General features: G+C 45.3%; 1 protein-coding gene across 2 annotated transcripts in view; it reads right to left on the bottom strand.

Moving 5' to 3' along the window:
* The window catches only part of LOC147455628 (gamma-glutamyl hydrolase 1-like), a 52,024-nt gene that overhangs the window by 13,978 nt on the left and 10,115 nt on the right, over nucleotides 1–27,931 (bottom strand). For both annotated transcript variants that reach the window (XM_086514363.1, XM_086514362.1), the window contains exons 2-6: nucleotides 8,085–8,177; nucleotides 7,904–7,993; nucleotides 7,532–7,626; nucleotides 7,335–7,395; nucleotides 7,149–7,238 (exon numbers count right to left, since the gene is read on the bottom strand). In XM_086514363.1, coding sequence (XP_086370489.1) covers nucleotides 7,149–7,238; nucleotides 7,335–7,395; nucleotides 7,532–7,626; nucleotides 7,904–7,993; nucleotides 8,085–8,177 — 429 coding nt within the window. The remainder of the gene's footprint in view (nucleotides 1–7,148; nucleotides 7,239–7,334; nucleotides 7,396–7,531; nucleotides 7,627–7,903; nucleotides 7,994–8,084; nucleotides 8,178–27,931) is intronic.

The raw sequence follows: 27,931 nt of genomic DNA, 5'->3' as shown, positions 1-27,931 counted from the left end.
AAAAGCATTTAAAAACAATTCTCAAAGTCTTTGGGGTGGCTTGCACCATTTCTCAAAAACACATCACATATTGCCCCTCCAACAAGCATGGGACACTTTCAAGTGTTCCATATGCATTTCTTGCCTCATCACATGATTCTTGTCACATAAGGCTTGAGCCTGATCCCATTGACTGTTGCCTTATGCATCTTTCCATCCAAGTCCTTGAGTTGATAGCTTCCATTATCATACACCTTATGCACCACAAAAGGACCTTCCCACTTTGCCTTGAACTTTGTTTGAAAGGTATTGTCCAAATCACTATTATACCTCATAACCAACATGCCTTCACATAGCCCTTTTGCCTTTATCTTTTCATTGAATACATCAGCCCTTCGTCTTCATAGTATCTAATGGCACTTTCTCTATCCAACAAGAGGCTATGCATAGATGCCAATCTTTCCTTTACATGCTCCTCCTCAACCAAACTATGCTTCAAAATGAACTCCAATGAAGGAAGCATCACATTAACCGGCATAGCACATTCTTCGCTATAAACCAAATGAAATGGAGTGAACCCCATGGATGATTTTTGAGTCACTCTACATGCCCACAATGCCCTCTCCAAATACATATCCCAATCTTTTGGGTGCTCTCCCACAAGCTTGAACAATATCTTTTGCAAAACTCCATTGAATGCCTCCACCAATCCATTACATTGTGGATGATAAGGAGTAGCATACCCCTATGTTTGATCTCCAATTTCTCCATCAATTTAGTGATAAGGTCATTTCTAAACTCTTTCCCTTGATCACTTACAAGCTCCAATGGCACTCCAAATCTACAACATATGCAATCAAAGATAAAGTTGCATACATCTTTGCTTGTAGCCCCTCCTCTACTAGCCTTTGCTTCTCGCCATCTTGTCAAATAATCCACTGCACTAAGTATGTAGTGCTTCCCATTTCTAGTGCCTGGAAGAGGACCAATTACATCCACACCCCACTTCTCAAAAGGTCCATAGCTTACAGTATGTCTCAAAGGCTCGGACATCAACTTTCTCTTCTGATACATTTGGCACTCATGACAACTCCTACACCAATGCACTACATCCCTATTCATACTTGGCCACATAAGTTGAGCATTCAATACTTTCCTTCTCGTAATTTCCACTCCAAACTCCACATCCTTCCTCATGACATGCTTTTAAGCAATCAAAAATTTCCATCATGGTAGAGAGCTCTTCTCATAACCATAGTTACAGGGGACGGAGGGGACGGACCCTAGGGACGGGGGACGCCAGATTCCGGGACGGGGACGGGTGGGGACGGACGGCAAAAGGGCTGCGAGGCCGGAACGTAGGCAAAACGTCCCCAGGACGGCAGGGAACGGTAGGGGACGGCAGGAGACTTTTTTAAAAATTTGAAAAATTGATCATTTCTAGTGGCTAGTTCCTCTCCAATAGCCATATGTTTGAACTTTGAAGCACCCCAATGGCTATAAAAGCCACCCTTTGGTCCTCATTTCTCAATGTTTTATAAGCACATTTGCGTCTATATCACTCATGTTATTTGGTCTAATTAGTGTAAATTTGTGGTCAAAGTGATGCTCTATGTGTGTTGCATGTGTGTAGGTCAAAAAATGCCAAAAAAAATCTTCTTCTTTTTTTGCCGTTCCGACCTCCGTCCCCGTTTCTTGACTTTTGCCGTCCCGTCCCCGTTCCCGTTCCCGACCCCGACCCCGACCCGCCGTCCCATGTAACTATGCTCATAACACCATCAGCCCCCTTGTGATACATTTGCTCTCCAACCAAGACGTACCTCATAGCTCTTCGTGTGATTTCATGTCTTTGTTGAGAAGCCAATCCCTTCCTTGCAAAACCCGTTTGCAATACATGCTCTTCCTCATGGAGGGATTCCCTTCCAAGATACCTTGGCTCTCTAATTATCACTGCATGCACATCCTTTGTGAACACCTGTTCTGCCAACTCATGAGCCCTTAAATTCATGTTTCGGGGTACATGCCATATTTGAAAGGAAGCAAAAGACTTTATTTAACAACTTCCTCACTATGAAAAACCAGCCCTTCATGCCTTCTTGATTCACTTTCCATGTACCTTGAACTTGCCGCACAATCAACATAGCATCACCTTTAGTTAAAAACCTTCTTACATGCCTTTTGACACATTCTTCCAATCCCAAACAGAGGCTTGCATACTCAGCTTCATTATTACTCTTTACATCCACTTCTTGGCTTCCAAACCAGCATTCAATGCTATCTTTATCCACAAATACATAACCAATAGTGCCCTTATTAATGCTCCTCTTGAAAGCCCCATCAAAGTACAAGGTACCCTCTACATCCTGAAGCTCACATGCATAGTTGGACTTGGTACTATCTTCTTTTCCAAATAACTCATTCCTCACATGAATCTCTTTAAAAGTGAGCATATCCGCCATATTTGCTCTCACACTATTCTCCTTAGTGAAGCTCATGTCAAATTGCTGCAAACTAAGTATCCACTTTTGCAATTTAGGACTATGCTCAGGATACCTTAGTGCATGAGGCAATAAGCTACATGATGTCAACACCACAAAAGGCTTACAAACAAGATAAAATTTCAACCTTTTTGTTGCATATACCAATGTCCAAACCAATTGCTCGATCTCATGCCAAGATTTTTGTACATCATTCTTCACCTTGCTTATGTAGTAAACAGGCCTCATATAAAATTTCTTTTTTCCTTTTTGCATCAATACCGCACCAATAGCATGCTCACCCACGCTAAGCTCAAGTAAAACATTTCATCCCAACAAGGAGGCATCATCAAAGGTAGTATAGATAGCTTTTCCTTGACATTGCCTCCTGTAAAGGGTGCACATATTCAGCAAGCATACAAAAAGACATTGACAAGTACCTTAGCTTTTGTACAAAACTCATCAACTCCTTTGTGCTTTTAGGACTCTCCATCATAAGCAAACATTCCAATTTTGCAGAATCTGGAGCTATCTCATTCTCACTTATCTCATGGCCAAGAAGTGTCACTCTAGCTCTTGCAATTTTACATTTCAAAGGATTGAGTTGACCCCCATCATCATCAATCCTTTTAAACACCATATCAAGCTTTTGCACATGAAGCATTCTATCATTGTAAACACAAAATTCATCCATAGAAACTTTTACAAAGCTTCCAAGGTAAGGCTCCAACACTATGCCCATCCAACTTTGGAAGCTTGCATAAGAATTCATTAAGCCAAAGGGCATCACCCTATAGCAAAACACTCCCCATGGGGTCAAAAAGCTGGTCTTCTTTTGATCTTCATATGCAATCCCAATTTGAAAATACATGACTCCCAAGTATTTCACTCTACTACTATTTGCCATCATCACACTAAACAAGGATTTGCCTGTGAGCTGCAATCCCAATTGTTGCATTGTTTCCTTTGTCATAACGCACACTTGGGCTCCACCATCCATGTAAGCCTTATTCACCCTCCTTCCATGTATCCAAGCATCAACCACAGGCAAAACATCAGTAACTTTATGAAGTTGCACTACATGTGCATCACGCGTCTTTACCTTCACCCTTCTAACACTAGCTAGTTTATGCCACTGTCTTCCCATACTTTAACTTAAATGCAAGAGTTGCCCATATGAGATGTCGTCCCTGTTCTTCTTCAAGTCTTCTAAGAGGTTGTATGCTGATTGACCCTTCCCAAGCTGAAAATCATCCATGCCTATATTCCTTCTCCTTGCTCTTACCTTTGCATGCTTACTACTTTCAGCCTCTTCCATAGGTGCCTTGCCTTTATCTATATCTCTCCTTGGCTTTGTCCTTGCTCTTTCCTCTTTGAAAAGACCTTCACTTCCTGATTTTTGTGCCCTTGTTCTCTTATTTGCAAAGACATCAACCTCATCATCTTCATCTCTCTCCTCAACTACCTCCAAAATTCCTACATTAAATTGTGGAGGTGCTTGAGCTTGATTTTGTCCCTATTGTTGTGCATGTCCTTGGCCTTGGAGCGGTTGCACATTTCCATTGACATTGCCTTCATTACCTATTTGCCTTTGTATGATAGGATATATAACTCCTGGCTCTCTCCTTGGTTGATTGCAATTGGGCAATATATGCCCTCTCACCCCACAATTGTAACACATCACATTATCACCTCTATTCCTTTGAGGCCGTTCTCCTTGAGGTCTTCTTACTTGTTGTTGGATAGCTTGCATAGCAAGGTTGAGGTTTCCTATTTGCTCTGTCAATCTTTGAATGTCTTGGAGAATAGATTCCTATCCTTTAATGTCCACTCTTGGAGCTTCTACATGGATTTCCCTTTCAACATGCATATCCAAAGGCAAAGGCTCGACCACATTATTCATTGATACATAACCATCCCTTTGATGTACATTTGCTTCTCTTTCCCTATTTGCCATCTCATGCCTTCTCACCTTCTTTCTCCATTGCTCTCTAGCAACCTTTACTGCCTCATTGTAGGTCCCTAGGTCCTTGAGCTCCACCTTGTCTCTAATGCTTTGATGTAAGAGAACTACAAACCTATCTTTCTTCAAGAAATCAGGGGGTATTTGATTCTCTTTAAGTCCCTTCATGATCTTTCTCCAACAAGCTTCAAACATGTTTATGTGCACATTAATGTCTTCATGTTCTCCTTGTTGCAGCTTGCTTAGCTCTCTCCACAAATACTTAGGATCATCCTCCTTCTCAAACTCTTCTCTCAAGGCATGAGAAAGAAGATTCCAATTCCCTTAACATCATCTTCAACCCTATCTTCATACCATTCACGTGCTTCACCTTCAAGTAGCAAACTCACAAAACGTGCCTTGAATGCACCATTGTCCCTGTTGCTCTTCAATGCAATCAATTCGATCCTTCGGATGAACTTGTCCACATCTTCTCCTGTCTCACCTTTAAAGACTTCATACCCATCTCCCACCATAGGACTTGAGTTGATCTTCAAATGGATGCCAATCTGTAGATCAAAACCCTATTAGAAGGATTCTCTTCTCCTCAATGGAGACACCAGTTTATGTGAAGGCTTGGGGGACTAGCCTGTACAACACCTCAAACCAACACCAAGAAAAGAGGATGAAGAGAATAGCTCTCTCAAGATAATATGGGTTGATCTTCTCTCGCAAATTTTGACACCCTCACTTGCACTGAGCCTCGACTAGCTTCGACTAACTTCCCTCTACACCGCTACAACTCCCACTATACTTGGATGCACTAAAGGAAGCAAGGGAACAAAGAAAACCAAAGGAAAAAAGTAAAGAAAAAAAATGAAATCTCTGCACTTCTTCTCATAAAACCAAGGGCTTCAATTCTTTTCAAACGCCCCTCCATGTGCTAGTAGAGACTCCATAGGCACTTCCATATATACACATAGTTTGACCAAAACCCATCCAAATCAAGCCCAATTTGAAAACCCACAAAGTTCAGTAAAAAAACTCAGAAAAAGTGATGGAAAACTTGGAGAAAACCTTGCCCTTTTGCATCTATACAAGCAAGGAATTGTAGCGCATAGTCTACCCTCGACTAGCTGTACCAAAGGGAACTATGCACAACATGGCTGCCGTACCTCAAACCAAGATGAAGAGAGGTCAATATGCAGAGCTAAGAACCCACTTTCATTAGCCCATTGACAAGAGAGACACTCTCAACTCACCACACCAGGCTCTCGCAAGGCAAGAGGGACACCTCTACACCAAAACCCCCACCCTTCATCGCAGGCTGTAGCAACACGTAGTTTCTTCTTTGCAGCTGAATATCCCTCTTCACTCACGACCCCAAGCTGATAAAAGTTCAGTGTTTGTTCATATTTTTAAAGCACTCCTTGAAGTCTCGACACCTCTATGTACAAAAACAGCAAAACTATGTACCCCGCACAACTGGCCCGCATGCGTAGAGACACCTCGCACACACCGCCTTTGTACACTTTGTACAAGCATGCTTTATGTACATCCAAAGGGTCACAAAAGCATTTAAAAACAATTCTCAAACTTTTTAGGGTGGCTTGCACCATTCCTCAAAAACACGTCACAACGTCACAATATGGCAACACTGCTATGTGGCAACCAGCTGGCAACCAATTGGAAAAATCAGCATAAAAAAAGCAATTGGGTCGACCACTTAAACGAAAAGACCCTTGCTCTCTACCAAAAAGCAACATTGTGCACATTAAGGGAAAGCAGGGATTATGCCTGCTTTTGTGGCGCATTCTTCTCAGCCTGGCAACGCTTTTTGCGTACTGCTTTACGATCAGTATAAAGACCCCCATTACAATCTGAGTTGTGAACTTGAAGCCAAGAAATCCTTGTGTATAGTTTGCAAACATAACCCCAAGAGGATGAGTTGTGATCACACTGTTTGTCAGGGTTAATTTTGAAACAAATACCACAAGGGGTGCCAAGTTCAGGGGTTAAGCAGAGGTCTCACCAACTGGATTGTGCAAGTCATTTAGTTTTGTTGTTTGTCGTCTAGCTGGTGATTTGCACGGTTACTGCCTGTCCCACCAGTTTCACACAAGTATCCTTTTCAACAAGGAAATAAGATGGCCATACCAAACAAGTAACCCGGATGTTCTATAACAAATTCAAAAAGATCTCAAAAACAAAGAACAAAAAACACCTAATTTTTACACAGATAGAGAAGAATGTCATAGAAATGCAAGTCATATGAAAAATATTTGGACTGGCATACTCAAAAATATCTACTTCTTTAAAGGTCATCTACAAATGCCTTACATTATAAAGCTTGTGCAAAACTATTGAGCAAGATTTAGCAATTATAAGACACTCCATAAATCAAACTGATAAGTGAAAAGATGGAAATTAACCAATAAAACAGCACAATTGATGTCCATGGGAAAAGCAAATGGTTGCTTGCATAGGGTCACCTATGATTATACATATTATCCATAAGAAAATCCTGGAAAGGTAAAAGGTCATTTTTATCTAAAATTTGATGAATTTCCCCTTCGTTTGCATCTACATTCTTATTTCCACAAAAATGCAAAAAGCAAAGCTTTCTACTAGCAAGGCCTTAAATCAATCCTTGTCAAACTTGAAAGTGAGAAGAACTTGCCTATAATTGTAAGACCTAAAAGTGCAAAGGTTTACGAGCTAAGCAGACCTTGTTCAAGAAGAGGACATACCTTGTGATTCTTATCGAGGCTGGTTGTAAGCACCCGGAAAAAACTTGAGAGTGCCTCATTGGTAGTGAAATTCTCTGGTGAAATACCAAACTGTAAAGAGCGGAAGAGCACTTTTTGGAGATCATTACACTAAGATTTAAGTAAATGAGTTTTTTTTGCATATCAAGACTAAGCGAGCAAGCCTACCTGATGATTCTCCATGGCAAGGGACTCTGTGCTAACCTTCTCAATCAGTCTTGAGGGGAACCTTCAAGCACAATAAGTTGATTTACGATAAGAAATCTGCATCTCCCAATCTGTAAGACCTCAAAATTTACCTATTTCTACTTTGCATAAAATGCCCAGCATATAATTAAATTGCCTGACCATATTACCCTGCTTACTCTTTGAACATATTACGCTGCTTTGACCAGTCGTTTTTGAAAAGAAGAGTTGATGGTTGCCCTTGAGCGGAAAATCTTTGAAGCACATCATGATCCTTCAAAAATCAATAGCATGCCATGATGTTTTTGTTCTGTGATCTTGAATTACCCGTGCATACATAACATGTGCGCACACAAACACAAGATGAGTGCCAAAATGCTCCACATATGCCGTTATTTGCAGCATTCCTAACCACAATCACTGTCCCATTCAGATCATATAGAGAACACTTACATGTGAAAATGTCTAGATGCAACATCCAGTTTTAAAGTTGAGACCAGACGTCCTGCAATGCAATACCACCACAAAAGAGGGGTATCTAGAGAACATGCCTGGCTTACGATGATGCACAATAGCTCAAATCCTAAGCAGGTTCCAAATACTGGAAAGTAATCTCCTTTATCATTCTCTTCCAAAGCCATCTGCAAGAGAATTAATGACAACAATCATAATCGACATACAGTACACATGGACCGACTCTCGCTAAAATTTGTGAAGCACTTTGGAACAAACCTTGAAAAGTTTCTCTGCTGTTCGATAAAAGAGGCCATCTCGCAGGCTTGCACTCCCTCCTGGAAACAGGATCCCGTTAATCGCTGCAAATTTCTGGCAGAATAAAACTGCAATAATTAATCATGTCTGTGCAATCTTACAACAAGGAGACCTTTCACTTCCCTCCCTGAAACATCTTGATGTTTCAAACATTCAAAAGACATATACAAATCCTTAAAGATTCTACTGCTATTTTTCATTTCACGTAAATGAGTATATGCAAAATACTATGAAAACAAAAAAATCTCCAGTCTTATGCAAGATCATCCTTAGGCATCAAAATCATTGAAACTAGGGAATGCCAAAAGGGCCCCCGGAAAACCAGAACACAAAATGCATTCCATGACTCAGTCTGTTACCACAAAAACGCTCTGGGACACATTGCGCCTGTTTGGAGCTCCCCATCTGGAAGGCAGTTCGCAGTGGTCACCATTCCACTGTTTGACCATTTTTTATGGGCAGTTTCTGGCCCCCCACATAGGGCCTCTTCCTCCATATATAAGAGGCCCACTAGCCTGCCCATTCTGAATCATTTCTTGAACTTTGAAAGCTTGAAAGTTGAAATTTGCCCAAGTTTTCTGTCTGTCACAAAATGATGGCATGGCATGATTGGAGCCAACGATAGCAAAGTAGAAACCAACCCGAAGCAATATTTAACACCAAGTCTGAGCACAGCTGCCCATGAAATGCTGCACACGACTGTATGGACAGTGCGGGCCTGGCAAAGTATGGCCTAATACTGTGGCATAGTGTACGGATGCTGCTGACATGGCGGATTTTATGCACAAAAACTGCTTTTGGTCCAGATTTTAAAGTAGACGCTTTTATGTGCCAACAATTATTGATATCAGACGATTTATGCACTTCAACACTGTCATGATTTTTGAGTTGCTTCTTGGAGCTTTTAAGGCCAAGTGCCTAAAAAAGAGGGTGTATCGACAATGCAAGGGCAATAGATTGGCCCTAATATATCGATTGTGTTTGACTACAGAGCACGGATTCGTACGACCAAGGTATGGAGCATCTAATCAAGCATTGAGTAGAGAAGGACAAACCCAATTGGTCGACACAATCGTGGATAAGTACGTATAATTTTTATTAGCTTGATCTCAAATTTATTTTGCAGAGGTATACCACGCTTAATGAACATAGCACAGATTTACATGTGATTATGCTTGGAAAAAGGAGCAAGGATCCATTCAAAGCCTCTCACAAGCAAGGCTTATGTGGCAGGGTCAATTTTCTTTGTTTGCTGAAGGAGGCAAAGGTGCTTGGCACGGCCAATGGGTAGCAAGGGTGCACGGCATGGCTGACCATTTGTTACAATTCACAAAGCCGACAAGAGTGTCTCTTTCTTCATCTTCAAGTTTTGGGGTTGAATATTCACAAAGGTGCCAGGCTAGGTCCTAAGCTAAGACTCATGCTAGACTGTAGCAGAAGCATGTCCACGTAGAACAAGTGAAGTGCGCACGTGACAAACCCCCCCCCTTGTTAAAGGTGAGGCACAACTGCCGAACTTCTATCTTTGGATTCTTTCTATACTTCTAATGCTTGTGGATGCATAAACTCCTCCAAACGGGGTGAATACTACGGATGTAGATCCGCTGCGATGTAAACACCAACCATACGCGTTACTAGGCACGCTTACTATTGTCGCAGAATACTAGCCTTGGTGCTGACTCTGCCTTGCAGCTGCTCCCCAAGTATACTACCGAGCTGTGGAAAGAGCTGGCAGCAACCGAAGGACACGAAGCCACACCTGCTGTGCCAAAGGACAGTCCCAAAGACAGTGACGTTGACTCTCCACAAGATGGTCACAAGCTACACATGCGGCCGAGAGACCACTATGAACAAGCCAGCTCCCAACTGTTGTAGCTCTGTGTGCAACCAACCACTGGAACAAAGTGACTCGTCTCGGTTGTCTGGAGTCCCACAACCTCTCCCAAAAAGCTGCCAAGAACTCAGCTATGAGAGTCTCACAGTGAGACCCTCCTCCTGCCAATGAGGTGCTGCAGCAGGACGAGCCTCTCTCTGTACTGCCAGTATGTGACGTCCCAGTCGAGCAGTGTACTGAAAGAAAGGGAATCCTGGATGGTCTGTAGAGGAGAATGGGTCCCTCCACAGCCACTCTCCAAGATCCCACTGTACTCGTGCTAGTGGACAGCTCTCCCAAGCCCACAATCGCCAGTGGCCAGTCTCAAGAGCTGCTCGGTCGGCATCTATGACACAAGTCCTCCCACAGATGCCCACCACGCGAATCCTCTGAAAACAACACTCTGCCACCTGCGGGGCCTCTCTGCAACTCTGTGTAAGCGTCCCTCACCCTGTAGCTCGAAAAACAGGGAGAGTATAGTCTCTGAGCAAGTCCGAACTGAGATAAGAACCTCCAAACGCGTGAAGGCTCCCATCCATCTGGGCGTTGCTGACTTGAGAGGTGTGAGCCACTCAGCTGGTACTGCCTCTGAGATGTCGTGACACATGCTCTGCACCCCTCTCATGCCCTGTAACTGAATGCCCTGAAGCTCCTCTGACAAGCCTGAAAACTGTAACCAGTCACCTAGAGAGCGTGTTGGACCCTCTGCCATGGGACCCTAGGAAACATGAGGCCGACTATCAACCAAGTGGCCTCTCTGAGTGCTAACCATGGGGTTCCAAACAAGGGGCTGTCTCAAGCGCTCCTCCGTGCAAGTGGGCTGACGCTGCTCCAGGCCTCGCCGCAGTTGCTCCTAGGATCGGAGCAGACTCACAGCGAAGCGGTCCTCCAATCTCCTGCTCAAGCCAACTCTGCGCATCTCTGTGAAAAATCCATCGAGCCAAGGGTCGCCATGGGCCTCGAGCCTGAGGCACCCTAGCACTAAGCCACTGAAGCAAGAACTCCTTCCAAGGCTCCTCACCTGGAAGTCCGAAGAAGTCCTCTGACGATGAACTTCCCAAGAAGGGCTCTGCTCTATTGTGTTGGGTCTATGATCCCCAATGCTTCCTGAGAACAAGAAAGAGTGATGACCTGCCATGCCACTTTGGCCCGAGCTATCTGAGTGTCACTGTAACAGACTTGGACACTCCAAGTCAAGAATCAACCGCGACAGCACCAAATAACCACTTCAAAACAATTCACAGATCACAATAGATTTGCACTGGCCCGGCGGAGTTCCGTGCCTAGAGATATTGGCCCCAAAGACTGGCGCCCCTTTCAGTATTTCTTTTTGTATTAATGAATCATCGAAGTACAAGAGAGCGGTTAGGGTTTCACTCTCAGACTCTACGTCCAGATGCTCTGAGAAGTGAAGCCCTCACCACTTATTTAAAGATACAAGGATGCCCAAAAGCAGAGCCCCAAAAGCTTTTAAAATAAAAAGCATCAGTTCTCTCTCTCTTAGAGAGTCTTTTCTCTTTCTTTTATAAAAAAAAAGCAAAATTCGCGTCGCTCATCATTTTTCCAAAAAATAAAAAATTTAAAAAAAGCCTCCGCGATTTTCGGAAATTAGGGTTTTGGGCAGAAATTAGGGTTTGCAGGAATTTTAGGGTTTCTGTTGTCCACCACGTCATCACTTTGTGACAGTCACGCCCTGACCAAAGTAAGTTCCTGATCAGCCTCTCTACCTGGCTAATAAAGAGCTCAAGAAGATCCAGCAAGAAGTGACGTACCACATAGTAGCCAACAACACCTGGTTGGCCACTACAACTCTGCCTACCAAAGAAAGTCGTGCCGAGCTCCAATGCAACAACTTCCTCCTGATAGACAAGAGGAGGAGAGCAATCTGCTGCTCGGGAGACAAGTCCAAACCAACCTGACAGCCCAAGTACAAAACTGCAGTCCTTGGGGGAATCCACCTGAAACCCTCACCTGGCATCCAATCGGGCGTAATAGCACTACCAACCGAGAAAGCCACTGTCTTTCTCCAGTTGATCAGCGCACCACATGCACGACAGAAAGTCTCGAGAGTTGCTCACACCTGTGTAGGTTGGCCTCCTGGCCATCCAAATACAAGGCTATGTCGTCTGCAAACTCAGAGTCCAGTAGCTCATCTCCCCGAATAGGGAGCGCTAAGCCACGTAAACCAACCTGCTAGGAAACCAAAAACCTGCTCATCGCCTCAGCATAGAACAGAAAGAGGAAGGGGGCAAGAGGGCAGCCCTGTCTGACCGAACGTGTGAGCATGAAACGATCACGTCTACCTCCTGCTAAAAGCACCCGACTGTGTGCCCGTCTGTACAAAGCTGACACCCCTCTGATCCAAGCATCTGAGAAGCCCATCCTGCGAAGAGTGCCCTCCAAAAAATCCCAGTCAACTCTGTCGTAGGCCTTCTCAAAATCGAGAAGAAGAATCACCAAACCCTTACCACGGAGCCGCGCGAGGGCAGAAGCCTCCCAAAAAGTAAAGATGTTGTCAAGGATACTACGCTCCTTGACAAAACCTGTCTGAGTCCCATGTATAAGGCTCTCTAGAAGTGGCTAAATCCTCAAACTCATAGCCTTGGCAAGAATTTTGTAGGCTAAGTTGAGGATGGTGATGGGGCACCACTGTCGAATCTCATCCAAGGAGCCACCCTCCTTGGGAGGGAGGAAAATCAGGCCCTCACTCATGTTGTCAGGCATCTCACCTGCGTGCAGGATGTACTGAAAATCACTACAAAGATCTGAGCCAAGCAAGTCCCAGTACTCCAAGAAAAAGCTAGGAGTCAAGCCATTTTCACCTAGACAGCTACCACGGGGGAGTGCACTAAGAGCCGTGTGCAGCTCCTCTAGCTATAGAGGTAGCTCAAGCCTCCGACGCATCTCCTCAATCACAAGACAAGGCATCTGTGCCCACACCTGCTCTCTGCATGCATCCTGACGCTCTATCTGGGGCTCTGCAGACAGTAAATCACGGTAAAAGTCAATAGCAACTGATACGCATGTCCTCTTGCTCTGAAGCAACTAACCCGTCGGGCCTCCTCAACTGACTGACTGTAAGGTGCAGCGGAATGGATATTGAACTTTGCTCAAGATGAGTGCTCCGAATTGTGCTCAAGGTTCCTTTTACTTAGGGAAGGGAGAGCCTTCCATTCCTTTAATGAGAGAGTGCAAGTGATCACAAACAAAGTGGATAAACACTGTGAATGAAGATTCTGGGACTGAGAGATAACGAAGAGAAGAATACGACACCAGAAAAGTTTTCAAACCCTCCTCCAAGGGCCCCACTCTCTATGGTAAGAGCGGTCTACTATTGATTACAATGCTTGGACTTGCCAATGATGTCGACGACGATGAGGACGACGACGAGACGCGGGCTGAAATCTGAAAACGCTAATGGCTGAAATCTGCTAAATTCTGACTCTATGTCGGTGACGATGTCGATGGCAACGATGCGACAACGCCGCGCTGTTTCCGGGCTGAAACTGTAAACCTTGATGGATCTCACCGTGCGGCGAGGATCTGCGAAGTTCGAGACTTCTTCTGCTGTAACTGACTGCTGAAAACTGAAAACGCTGAGTCTAGGGCTGATTCTGTCGCGAAGATCTGCAAAAATGCTGAGGTGTCTTGCAGATGCAAAAACGCCAGGACAAAATCTTCTGTTGCGGTGGAAATCTGCTAATTGCTGTAGGATCTGCTAACGCTAGGGGATCTTCTGTCTGCTATCGTCGCCGGGGCTGATCTGCTTGCAAAAACGCAAGGGCTGGTCTATGGTGCAAAAAAGCCAATGTTGATGTTGTGTTGTAAAAACGCTAGGCCTTGCTAGGGGGGTCTTGCTGAGAAGGTGCCTGTTGAGCAAGTGCTCCTGCTGCCTCTTCTACCGAATAGTGCTAGCGCTAGGTTGCTTATATATTTCATTAGCAAAATTGCCCTACCTAGTTCCCAACAAAAGTCACTTAAAACTAATAAGTGAAAAATGTCAAAAATAGGGAAAATAGGTCTATGCACTGTAAAAATGCTCCTGATGGCAACCAGAGGATATGCATCTACTCTAAGTGTCTGGACATGCACGGTGTGCAAACAGACTCACAAAAGTGCCAGATCACTTCCTATTCTAGACTGACTTGACTGAACTGAACCCTGGTTATGCTGTAGCTTGTCCACAGACACATAGAGTTGGATGTGTCACATGACATCCTCTCCTTTTCAAAGTGAGGTACTGGTACCGAACTGTATGGAGTTGAGGGAGATCGCCAATAACATCCGGAATCCTGGAAAGGACTCGTCGCCGGCCGACTCTGATGTGTGGGTCATGCGATACTTGAACTTCATAAAGGTCTGCAACGCTTGCTTCTTTGGGCCGCGCCGAAAGTGACACAAAGTCTTTTGTGGCTCCTTCAATGCTTCAACTTTGTCCATAGTCATGCTTCTACCTTCTTCAAGAATCTTCGAGGCTGAAAATTCTTGAAACATGTACATACCCATTCCATGTAAAGTGAGTGGAGAAAATCTCGTCTTCCTCAAAGACTGTGCATGCAATGTGAATGAACAAATAGACGGAGTGCCAAACGGTTCACCACACACACGCAAACAATGAGATCGAATCTTGTCTTTCTGATCTAAATCAATCAACTGTAGCAAACCATGATGGAAATGCCGATGCTTGATGCTCAATCTTTCTTGTGCTCTTTCGGAAAATGTGTCAAGCTAAGGAAGAGACATAGAATGTGACTCCTTGAATGCATACTTTTCAGCTTTCCATGAGAAATCTGCATACATCCGTGCTCATTCATGAGTGAATCGTGCTCAACGTACAATATGGCATGCCTATGAAAAGGGATCACATAAAGACGCTGACTAAAATACAGGAAACGATCACGAATGAAACACTCGAACAATGCGTGCTGGCTAATCATTCATAAACATAATACTTCCTGTGGGGGTTCTTTGGACCTAGGCTCGAGAGCCAAGATCGGTTCTTCCTGAGGGGGTTCTTCAGACCTAAGCTCGAGAGCCAAGATCGGTTCTTCGTGATTGAACGAATCTGCAATGAGGTTAGCTTCACTAGAGAAAGTATCTACTAACACATCATCCTTGTGAACAATCACATCATCTTCATACAAATCATCATGCTTGTGAGAAATCACATCGATTGTCTTCCAAATCATCATGCTCATCATTACCATTCAAATCATCATGCTTATCATCATGCAAATCTTGTGTGTCATGCTTTGGAGAAGAAGAGACTGAGAGAGTCTACTTTTCCCGAAGCTCTTGCAATTGTGCCTGCGCTTGAGAAACAAGTCGCAACAAGGCGGCTTTCCTTTCGTTGTGCTCACGCTCTATGGCTGCCATTCTTTCTTCGTTTTCACGGTTTATGGTTGCCATTCTTTCTTCGCGTTCGCCGGCTATTTCTGCATTTCTTTTTCTAACTTCCTGTCCATAAACAACAACTTCAACTCCTCCATAGGTGTTAGTGCAATCATTGGCCTAGATGCGGAAGGAGAAGGGTCAGAGAAACATCCTAGTGGAGAAAATTCTTCTTCGCTAACTCCATGCTCATCTCCTTCATGCAAAGTATCCATACCGCTTCAAGTGATGACCATCCACTGAAGTCTTGGGTTCTTAAGTTCACGAGGAACTTGGGTTCTTGCAGGTCTTGGGTTCTTGGGTTCTTGAGGTTCTTGAGGTTCTTGTTTCGCTTGCAATCTGTGTTAGGGAAGGATCTTCTCTTCACCCGAGTTCTGCTCTTTTTCGTGGGCGCACCCCTTGGCAGCCTTGTGCTCACACCAAGGTTGCTTTTTCCCACCTCACGTCGATTGGCCGGCCGCTAAGTGCACGGTCCGCTCTCAATGAGTGAAAAGAGGCACAAGGGGAGCCTGAACAAGCCCTTCTTTCTTGGGATTCCTGTCACTCTTCAAAAACACGATTAGGAATCTGCCACGTGACACATCCAACCCTATGTGTCCGTGAACAAGCTACTTCATAACAAGGGTTCCGTCATTCTAGATTAGAAGTGTTCTCGCACTTTTGTGAGTCTGTTCGCAGACCGTGCATGCCCAGACACTTAGTGTAGATGCATATCCTCTGGTTGCACACAGCATGATCATAAGCATTTCCATCAGAATCCTTCAAGGGAATTTTTCAGTGCATTTAGCCTATTTTCTCTCTTTTTGACATTTTTCACTTATTATTTTTAAGTGACTTTTGTTGGAAGTAGGCAGGGCAAATTGGGTAAGATAATATATAAGCAAACCAAGGTTAGCACTATTTGGCAGATGAAAAAGGAGAACACAAGCCCTCGGCAGCAGGTTCCCCCTCTCTCTCTCAGCAAGACTCCCAACCCTTGGGCGTCCTTCACAGCAGGCGACCCCCTTACCTACCGTTTCCATCAACAACCACTAACGCCAGAAGTCTTCAGCTTTGGCGTTTTCAGCAATAGCCTCCCTCGCCAAACCTCATCAGATCTAGAGTTTTTTGTCCCAACATTGGGCGCTACAGATTTCAGCCTTGGGCGATCTCAGCAACCACTGGACGCCCTCTTTCCCTAGTCATCTCAGCCCCACAAGAACTGCGGATTTTCAGCCATAAGACCAGCAAATCCAGCGTTTTTCATAGCGTTTTCAGCAGTAGCAGAATTCAGCCAGCAGCATTTTTCATAGCGTTTTCAGCAGTAGCAGAATTCAACCAGCAGCGTTTTTCATAGCGTTTTCAGCAGTGGCAGAATTCAGCCAGCAGCGTTTTTGGACAGCAGTTCATAAGCGTCAGATTTCAGCCCTTAGATCGGTCTCGCCATCCCCCTCGTCGTCATCGATCTAGCCAGACTTGCATAAGTTACATGTATCCACTTTGTACCAGTTTGTGCAATCAATCGTAGACCACTCTCGTTGGCGAGAGTGGTTCCTTTGGAGGAGGGTTTTACATCATCCTTGGTGTCGTATTTCTCTTCTCTCTCTATCTCTCAGTCTCATACACTTGCACGCACAGTGTCCATTCACTTTGTTTATGACCATTGCACTCTCTCATTAAAGAACGGAAGGCTCTCCCTTCCGTAAGTAAAAGGAACCTTGAGCACAGTTTGGAGCACTTATCTTGAGAAAAGTTCAACATTCACTTCCGCTGCACCTTACATTGGTATCAGAGCTTTGGCAATGTTCTGTATCACTCAAGGAAAGAACCACATAATTTTTTTTGCTTCTTGCGGTCGCACGAACCCAAGTTCACTTGGGCGTGTCGATTCCTAATCGTGTTTTTGAAGAGTGACAGGAAACCCAAGAAAGAAGGGCTTGTCCAACCTCCCCTTGTGCCTCTTTTCACTCATTGAGAGCCGACCGTGCACTTAGCGGCCGGCCAATCGACGTGAGGTGGGAAAAAGCAACCTTGGTGTGAGCTCAAGGCCGCCAAGGGGTGCGCCCGCGGAAAAGAGCAGAACTCGGATGAAGAGAAGATCCTTCTCTAACACAGATTGCAAGCTAAAGAAAGAACCCAAGAACCTCAAGAAACCGAAGAACCAAGACCCCCAAGAACCCAAGTTCCTTGTGAACTTAAGAACCCAAGAACACAAGAACCCACGACTTTAGTGGATGGTCATCACTCGAAGCGGAATGCATACTTCGCTTGGAGGTGATGACCATGAGAGAGGCGAAGAAGAATTTTGCCCACCAGGAGGTTTTTCCGACCCTCCCCCTTCCCCATCTACGCCAAGGATTGCACTAACTTCTATGAAGGAGTTGCCGCAGTTGTTTATGGACAAGAAGTTAGAATAAGAAGAAAGAAGGGCAGCCATAGATCGTGACTACGAAGAAGGGCAGCCATAGATCGTGAATATGCCGCAAGAATGGAAGCCATAGAGCGTGAGCACGAGCGCGAGAACAAAGAAAGACAAGCAATATTTGATCGAAAGAACATAGCAAGAATGCAAGAGATGTTGCGACTCTTTTCTCAACTGCAGGCGCACTTTGCACACAATCAGGACAAGAAGATTCCCTCAGTCTCTACTTCTCCAAAAGCAAGACACACATGATTTGCATGGTAATGATAAGCATAAAGAATTGCATGACAATGACAAGCATGATGATTTAGATGACAATGACGAGCATAATGATTTGCATGATCAAGATGTGATTTCTCACGTACATGATGATTTGCATGAAGATGATGTGATTGTTCACAAGCATGATGGGTTAGTTGATATTGTTTCTAGTGAAGCTAACCTCATTGCAGATTCGATCAATCACGAAGAACGGATCTTGGCTTTCAAGTCGAGGTCCAAAGAACCCCCTCAGGAAGAACCGATCTTGGCTCTCGAGCCTAGGTCCAAAGAACCCCCATAGGAAGTACTATGTGTTCGAGAAATTAGTCAGCACGAATTGTACGAATGTTTCATTCGTAATCGTTTCCTGTATTTTCGTCAGCATCTTTATGTGATCCCTTTTCCTAGGCTTGACATATTGTTCGTTGATCACATTTCACTCAGGAATGTGCACGGATGTATGCGGATTCTTCATGAAAAGCTGACAAGTATGCATTCAAGGAAGTCACATTCCATGTCTCTTCCTCAGCATGACACAGTTTCCGAAAGAGCACAAGAAAGATTAAGCATCAAGCATGGGCATTTCCATTGTGATTTGCCACAATTGATTGATTTAGATCAGAAAGTCAAGATTCAATCTCATTGTTTGTGTGTGTGTGGTGAACGGTTTGGCACTCCGTCTCTTTGTTCATCTACATTGCATGCACAATCTTTGAGGAAGACAAGATTTTTTCCACTCACTTCACATGGAATGGGTATGTTCATGTTTTTGTGTTCGAAGTGGTTTCAGGAATTTTCAGCCATGGAGATTCTTCAAGAAGAAAGAAGCATGACTCTAGACGAAGTCAAAGCATTGAAGGAACCACAGAAGACTTTGTGTCGCTTTCGGCACGGCCCAAAGAAGCAAGCGTTGCAGACCTTCATGAAGTTCAAGTACCGCACAAACCACACATCAGAGTGGGCCGGCGAAGAGTCCCTTCCAGAATTACGGATGCTATTAGCGATCTCTCTCGACGACATACAGTTCGGTACTAGTACCTCACTTTGAAAAGGAAGGGATGTCACGTGACACATCCAACCCTATGTGTCTGTGGACAAGCTACTTCATAACAACGGTTCCGTCAGTCCAATCAGTCTAGATTAGAAGTAATCTCGCACTTTTGTGAGTCTGTTCGCAGACCGTGCATGCGCAGGCACTTAGTGTAGATACATATCCTTTGGTTACACACAGCATGATCATAAGCATTTCCATCAGAATCCTTCAGGGAAATTTTCCAGTGCATTTAGCCTATTTTCTCTATTTTTGACATTTTTCACTTATTATTTTTAAGTGACTTTTGTTAGAAAGTAAGTAGGGCAAATTGGGTAAGATAATATATAAGCAAACCAAGGTTAGCACTATTTGGCAGATGAAAAAGGAGAACACAGGCCCGGCCCTTGGCAGCAGGTTCCCCCTCTCTCTCAGCAAGACTCCCAACCCTTGGGCGTTTCCTTCACAGCAGGCGACCCCCTTACCTAGCGTTTACATCAACAACCACTAACGCCAAAAGTCTTTAGCTTTGGCGTTTTCACCAATAGCCTCCCTCGCCAAACCTCATCAGATCTTAAGTTTTTTGTCCCAACATTGGGCGCTACAGATTTCAGCCTTGGGCGATCTCAGCAACCCCTGGACGCCCTCTTTCCCTAGTCATTTCAGCCCCACAAGAACTGCAGATTTTCAGCCATAAGACCAGCAAATCCAGCGTTTTTCATAGCATTTTCAGCACTAGCAGAATTCAGCCAGCAGCGTTTTTGGACAGCAGTTCATAAGCCTCAGATTTCAGCCCTTAGATCGGTCTCGCCATCCCCCTCATCGTCATCGATCTAGCTTAGACTTGCATAAGTTACATGCATACACTTTGTACCAGTTTGTGCAATCAATCGTAGACCACTCTCGCCAACGAGAGTGGGGCCTTTGGAGGAGGGTTTTACATCATCCTTGGTGTCATATTTCTCTTCTCTCTCTATCTCTCAGTCTCATACACTTGCACGCACAGTGTCCATTCACTTTGTTTATGACCATTGCACTCTCACATTAAAGAACGGAAGGCTCTCCCTTCCGTAGGTAAAAGGAACCTTGAGCACAGTTCGGAGCACTCATCTTGAGCAAATTTCAACATTCACTTCTGCTGCACCTTACATTTGTATCAGAGCTTTGGCAGTGTTCTGTATCACTCAAGGAAAGAACCACATAATTTTTTTTGCTTCTTGAGGTCGCACGAACCCAAGTTCACTTGGGCGTGTCGATTCCTAATCGTGTTTTTGAAGAGTGACGGGAAACGAAGAAAGAAGGGTTTGTCCAGCCTCCCCTTGTGCCTCTTTTCACTCATTGAGAGCGGACCGTGCACTTAGCGGTCGGCCAATCGACGTCAAGTGGGAGAAAGCAACCTTGGTGTGAGCGCAAGGCCGCCAAGGGGTGCGCGCGCAGAAAAGAGCAGAACTCGGATAAGGAGAAGATCCTTCTCTAACACAGATTGCAAGCTAAAGAAACAACCTTAAGAAACCCAAGAACCAAGACCCCCAAGAACCCAAGTTCCTTGTGAACTTAAGAACCCAAGAACACAAGAACCCACGACTATAGTGGATGGTCATCACTTGAAGCGGAATGCATACTTCGCTTGGAAGTGATGACCATGAGAGAGGCGAAGAAGAATTTTGCCCACCAGGAGGTTTTTCCGACCCTCCCCCTTCCCCATCTACCCAAGGATTGCACTAACTTCTATGAAGGAGTTGCCGCAGTTGTTTATGGACAAGAAGTTAGAACACGAAGAAAGAAGGGCAGCCATAGATCGTGACTACGAAGAAAGAAGGGCAGCCATAGATCGTGAATACGCTGCAAGAATGGAAGCCATAGAGTGTGAGCACAAGCGCGAGAACAAAGAAAGACAAGCAATATTTGATCGAGAGAACAGAGCAAGAATGCAAGAGATGTTGCGACTCTTTTCTCAAGTGCAGGGGCACTTTGCACAGAATCAGGACAAGAAGACTCTCTCAGTCTCTACTTCTCCAAAGCAAGACACACATGATTTGCATGATAATGATAAGCATGAAGAATTGCATGACAATGACAAGCATGATGATTTAGATGACAATGACGAGCATAATGATTTGCATGATCAAGATGTGATTTCTCACGTACATGATGATTTGCATGAAGATGATGTGATTGTCCACAAGCATGATGAGTTAGTTGATATTGTTTCTAGTGAAGCTAACCTCATTGCAGATTCAATCAATCACGAAGAACCGATCTTGGCTTTCGAGTCGAGGTCCAAAGAACCCCCTCAGGAAGAGCCGATCTTGGCTCTCGTGCCTAGGTCCAAAGAACCCCCACAGGAAGTACTATGTGTTCGAGTGATTAGTCAGCACCCATTGTACGAATGTTTCATTCGTGATCGTTTCCTATATTTTCGTCGGCATCTTTTTGTGATCCCTTTTCATGGGCATGACATATTGTTCGTTGATCACGTTTCACTCATGAATGTGCACGGATGTATGCGGATTCTTCATGAAAAGCTGACAAGTATGCATTCAAGGAAGTCACATTCCATGTCTCTTCCTTGGCATGACACAGTTTCCGAAAGAGCACAAGAAAGATTAAGCATCAAGCATGGGCATTTCCATTGTGATTTTCCACAGTTGATTGATTTAGATCAGAAAGTCAAGATTCAATCTCATTGTTTGTGTGTGCGTGGCGAACGGTTTGGCACTCCGTCTCTTTGTTCATCTACATTGCATGCACAGTCTTTGAGGAAGACAAGATTTTTTCAACTCACTTTACATGGAATGGGTATGTTCATGTTTTTGTGTTCGAAGTGGTTTCAGGAATTTTCAGCCATGGAGATTCTTCAAGAAGAAAGTAGCATGACTCTAGACGAAGTTGAAGCATTGAAGGAGCCATGGAAGACTTTGTGTCGCTTTCGGCGCGGCCCAAAGAAGCAAGCGTTGCAGACCTTTATGAAGTTCAAGTACCGCACGACCCACACATCAGAGTGGGCCGGCAAAGAGTCCCTTCCAGGATTCCAAATGCTATTGGCGATCTCTCTCGACGACAAACAGTTCGGTACTAGTACCTCACTTTGAAAAGGAAGGGATGTCACGTGACACATCCAACCCTATGTGTCCATGGACAAGCTACTTCATAACAAGGGTTCCGTCGTCCAATCAGTCTAGATTAGAAGTGTTCTCACACTTTTGTGAGTCTGTTCGCAGACCGTGCATGCGCAGGCACTTAGTGTAGATACATATCCTTTGGTTGCACACAGCATGATCATAAGCATTTCCATCAGAATCCTTCAGGGGAATTTTCCAGTGCATTTAGCCTATTTTCTCTATTTTTGACATTTTTCACTTATTATTTTTAAGTGACTTTTGTTAGAAAGTAGGTAGGGCAAATTGGGTAAGATAATATATAAGCAAACCAAGGTTAGCACTATTTGGCAGATGAAAAAGAAGAACACAAGCCCGGCCCTTGGGAGCAGGTTCCCCCTCTCTCTCAGCAAGACTCCCAACCCTTGGGCGTTTCCTTCAGAGCAGGCGATCCCCTTACCTAGCGTTTCCATCAACAACCACTAACGCCAGAAGTCTTCAGCTTTGGCGTTTTCAGCAATAGCCTCCCTCGCCAAACCTCATCAGATCTAGAGTTTTTTTACCCAACATTGGGCGCTACAGATTTCAGCCTTGGGCGATCTCAGCAACCCCTGGACGCCCTCTTTCCCTAGTCATTTCAGCCCCACAGGAACTGCAGATTTTCAGCCATAAGACCAGCAAATCTAGCGTTTTTCATAGCGTTTTCAGCACTAGCAGAATTCAGCCAGCAGCGTTTTTGGACAGCCGTTCATAAGCGTCAGATTTCAGCCCTTAGATCGGTCTCGCCATCCCCCTCGTCGTCATCGATCTAGCCTAGACTTGCATAAGTTACATGCATACACTTTGTACCAGTTTGTGCAATCAATCGTAGACCACTCTCGCCAACGAGAGTGGGGCCTTTGGAGGAGGGTTTTAAATCATCCTTGGTGTCGTATTTCTCTTCTCTCTCTATCTCTCAGTCTCATACACTTGCACGCGCAGTGTCCATTCACTTTGTTTATGACCATTGCACTCTCACATTAAAGAACGGAAGGCTCTCCCTTCCGTAGAGCCTTCCGTAGGTAAAAGGAACCTTGAGCACAGTTCGGAGCACTCATCTTGAGCAAAGTTCAACATTCACTTGCGCTGCAGCTTACAGAATCGGCACGCCCAAGAGGGCTTGGGTTACGTGCGACCGCAACAAGCAAAAAAAAAAATTATGTGGTTCTTGTGGTTCTTTCCTTGAGTGATACAGAACACTATCAAAGCTTTGATACCAATGTAAGGTGCAGCGGAATGAATGTTGAACTTTGCTCAAGATGAGTGCTCCGAATTGTGCTCAAGGTTCCTTTTACTTAGGGAAGGGAGAGCCTTCCGTTCCTTTAATGAGAGAGTGCAAGTGATCACAAACAAAGTGGATAAACACTGTGAATGAAGGTTCTAAGTCCGAGAGATAAAGAAGAGAAGAATACGACACCAGAAAAGCTGTCAAACCCTCCTCCAAGGGCCCCACTCTCTATGACGAGAGCAGTATACTATTGATTGCACAAATCTCTACAATGATTGGACTTGCCAACGATGTCGACGATGATGAGGATGACGAGGAGACGGGCTGAAATCTGAAAACACTAATGGCTGAAATCTTCAAATCTTTATCTGCTAAATTCAGACTCTATGTCGGTGACAATGTCGATGGCGACGATGTGACGACAACGTGCCGAAAACGCAGATGCTGAGACTCCGCTTTCGGGCTGAAACTGTAAACCTTGATGGATCTCACCGTGCGGTTAGGATCTGCGAGGTTGGGACTTCTTCTGCGGTAACTGGCTGCTGAAAACTGAAAACGCTGAGTCTAGGGCTGATTCCGTCGCGAAGATCTACAAAAACGATGAGGTGTCTTGCAGATGCAAAAACGCTAGGGCTGAAAATCTTCTGCTGCGGTGGAAATCTGTTAACTGCTGTAGGATCTGCTAACGCTAGGGGATCTGCTGTCTGCTGTGGTCGTCGGGGATGATTTGCTGTGCAAAAACGCCAAAGCTGGTCTATGGTGCAAAAACGCCGGGGCTGATGCTGCGTTACAAAAACGCTAGGCCTTGCTGGGGGGGGGGGGGGGGGGGGGGGGGGGGGGGGGGGGGTCGTCTTGCTAAGAAGGTGCCTATTGAGTAAGTGCTCCTGCTGCCTCTTCTGCCAGATAGTGCTAGCGCTAAGTTGCTTATATATTTCATTAGCAAAATTGCCCTATACCTAGTTCCCAACAAAAGGCACTTGAAAATAAGAAGTGAAAAATGTCAAAAATAGGGAAAATAGGTCTATGCACTGTAAAAATGCTCCTGATGGGTTTTGATGGAAATCTGATGATCATGTTGTGTGCAACCAGAGGATATGCATCTACTCTAAGTGTCTGGACGTGCACGGTCTACGAACACTCACTAAAGTGCCAGATCACTTCCTATTCTAGACTAACATGACTGAACTGAACCCTGGTCATGCTGTAGCTTGTCCACGGACACATAGGGTTGGATGTGTCACGTGACACTGACCTTAGCATGCGTATGCCGAGGTCCCACTGCCTCAAAGAAAGCGCCTATCACTCTGTCACCCACCTGGGTCCACTGAGATGTGTCGATGGAAAGCAAACTCATGGCGCCTCTCCTCTGTGCGGACGAGCTCCTGGCGAGCCTGCTGTAGCTGCTCCTCCAATCAAGGATTGTCTGAATGATGCTCCTGCATCCTCTGCAAGGAAGCACGCCCCGTCGGAGGCGCTGCTCCTCTCTCGCTGCAGCCAGGTGAGCCGAAGACTCCTGAAGAAAGAGCCAACTAAGCTGAGCAAGTCCTAAGGCCACTCTATCAGCAGGAGAATCCTGTAAGAATAAGCTCTCTGTCCATAGAGCCTCCACTTGCTCTCTGAGTGCAGAGTCCAACAAGACCTTCTCTGGGATGCATAGCATCGTGCTCCCCCTCCTCTTCCTATCAGTCACTATGAGGATCACTAGTGCATGGTCCGAAAAGGAAGTCCCAGCCAAAATGCCAACAGTCCCACCCAAGTCATAGGGGTGATCACTAGTGTAGAAGCCATCTATCCAAGATAGAATCACTCCTCCCACTCGACAGTCCGAACAAGAGGAGGACAGGCTGTCAGGTGGCCTCACAAAGCTAGAATGCTACCACACATCTGAAACCCACAGTCATACATAACCTCTCCCAAGCTGCCAACTCATCTCCATGCACAGTAGTATGGCTACCTCCAACCCTATCAGCTGGGTCCTCCAACATGTTGAAGTCTCCCCCAATGCACCATTGCTCTACCTGCGGTAGAGACTCTGCAATGTGAGCCAAAACTCTACACGTGCACTCACCACATTGGGCGCGTAGATGTTCAGGAAGCCCATCAAGAAACCCTGAACCTGCATAGTAATCCACTGAGCCTTGCCTGGCACAATAATCCCCCTGCCCACAATGGCCTGCTGCAAAGAGTCCGCAATGGTCATACATACCCCACCTTGGATGCCGCCAGGTCCAAAAGCAGTTGACCAAAAAGTCTCATAGCGACCACGCAAAATCTGACCACATCGTCGAATGCGGCTCTCACAAAGATGATGCTCCTGCAACATAAGAATGTCAATCTCACCACCAACAAGGCATCTCTACAGCTCCTGACGTAGCCGACCCCTCTTTCTTTGTAAGCTTTTGGCTTCTCCAATGCCCCCAAGTTGTCATAAGGAATGGTCTGCAACATGGACACTGTAGTAGGCATGATCGGCACATCTTGGCCATTCACATTTTGCGTCAGAGGTGCGATATCTGGCTGCTGTCCATAAAAACTAGCCATGCCAGAATGACCCTGTGGCACCCCAAACTGGCCCTGGTTGCACTGAAAACCTTGTTGCATGTCGATACTACCATACATGGGGTTTGGCATCATACCTTGCATACCCCCAAACACTATTCTTGGCATGTACGGCTGACTTCCAGGCGCGCATAACCAGCCATACTTTGGAACACTGATCCACCCCCAACATACCCAGGATGTACCGTGGGTGGTGGAAAAATTGGGTGTATAGCTTGGTATCCAGTTCCCTATCCATTCAAGACAGCATGCGGGCTCTGAAAGGTGGCAGGTTGAACTGGCATAGCCTGTGGAATAAGCGCTCTAGCCACCTCTTCAAACACAGAAGGAACCTGTTTTGGAGCCCCTGACTCCGCAACATGCGAGTGTTCCCTTTCCTGCTAAGTCGCATTAGGTACTTGGGTTTGAGCCTCAGCAAGCTCCATACGCGGTGTAGGTTGCCTATTTTGTTGTTGCACTGGTGGCGCTTGCAAGAACTCCATAAACCTTTGATTCTGCACCAGCTGCGAAAAGACATTCACCGCGGCAACTAACTGAGTCCTGAACGCATCATCCTCAAGTTGCCCAATCATAAAGCCCTGTACTACTAGAGGGACATTCACATTGACAAGAGGTACAGACTGACGTGGCCGTGAGCTCGCCAATCTTGAAAACCATAGGGATTTCCTGTCTGTCCTTTGAAGAGGAACCCTCTTCCATAATGCCCTTTCCTTTGTCGGCCATAGTGTAATCCCGCGTTCCTGCACTCTGTGTCTTTACCCAAAACAACCGAGGCTCACTCTTTGAGGAAAAAGTAATTGATATCTCGGCAATGAAACAATGAAACCGGCCCGTGGGGCGATAGGCGTTGGCTTTCACCCGAAATTCTTTACTTTAGACACACACACAGAGCACTTTGCAAAAAGAACCTGCGACGGGAATTAACACTTGAATACACACACAGCTCGGAAGCTAGAATGCCCCGAGCAAAAGCCGACAACCTGTAGGCCCCAAAATTGGCGCCCCTTTCGGTATTTCTTTATACTTTGAGAGGGTAAATTACAACATAGAGTCCTGGGAATTCTTTACTTGTATCCCGCTAGATACTACCTGATTTGGCCAAATTTCGGCAACATAACAACCCCAAAACTTGCGCAAAATCAATTCCCCTACTGGATCTCACTTGCACTGGCGTAAACCCTCTAATTCCTGCCCAAAAACAGTAAATTCAGCTCGCTGTATTTACTGGTTTTTGCCCTGTTTTCAGCCCCAAACAGTCCCCTAGCTATCCTCTGCCAGTGGGGCACGATTCCCAAGAGTTCTGGCGTCCGTATGGCTGAAAAACAGTCAATTTTCTGCACATACACAGCACTGAATTTGCACCTGTACGGTGAGGTTATGACCCTCGCCGGTGCTTGCTTTGGAGTAGCAGCTAGCTACCCCTGTTCCTGCTCAAGGAGGCTCTTGCCTCAGCACCAAAGCATGAACCCACACAGCTGTAGATCAGTCAAGTGAAGAGCCCTCTTGTGGGGCATCACATAACTTCACGTAGGGGAGAGAGAAGCAGTGTGTAGTGTGTAGGACATCACTCCTAGCACCACACTGTACATGGGAGGGAAAGAAAGCACTCCATACATGTGACAAAAATGCAAATGAGGCCTCTTCCCGGCTTAAAATTCAGCGCAACTTCTTCTGCATGAGGCAGGTGCACAGAAATGTGCCACTTGGCGCATTTACAAGCTTTTGCCCGTTTCGGGGTTGCCACCTAAAAATCTCCCAACTGGTCGCCCAGTAGATTGGCGGCAGAGTTGTAAAGTGTTCCCCTAGTCATACGGAAGGTAATGACGCGAACACATTTCGCGGCCCAAAATAGTAGTTCCCTAAATTTTAGGAAATGATTCCATTGGGCTCCCAGTGGTCACCTGACCATCTATCCTCATTGGGACCGC

The sequence above is a fragment of the Adiantum capillus-veneris genome, chromosome 6 (assembly GCF_014529385.1).
Source record: "Adiantum capillus-veneris isolate H3 chromosome 6, ASM1452938v2, whole genome shotgun sequence".
In the NCBI taxonomy this organism is placed as follows: Eukaryota; Viridiplantae; Streptophyta; class Polypodiopsida; order Polypodiales; family Pteridaceae; genus Adiantum; species Adiantum capillus-veneris.
The sequence above is the reverse complement of the archived record's forward strand: the minus strand, read 5'-3'. Positions and strand labels throughout refer to the sequence as shown.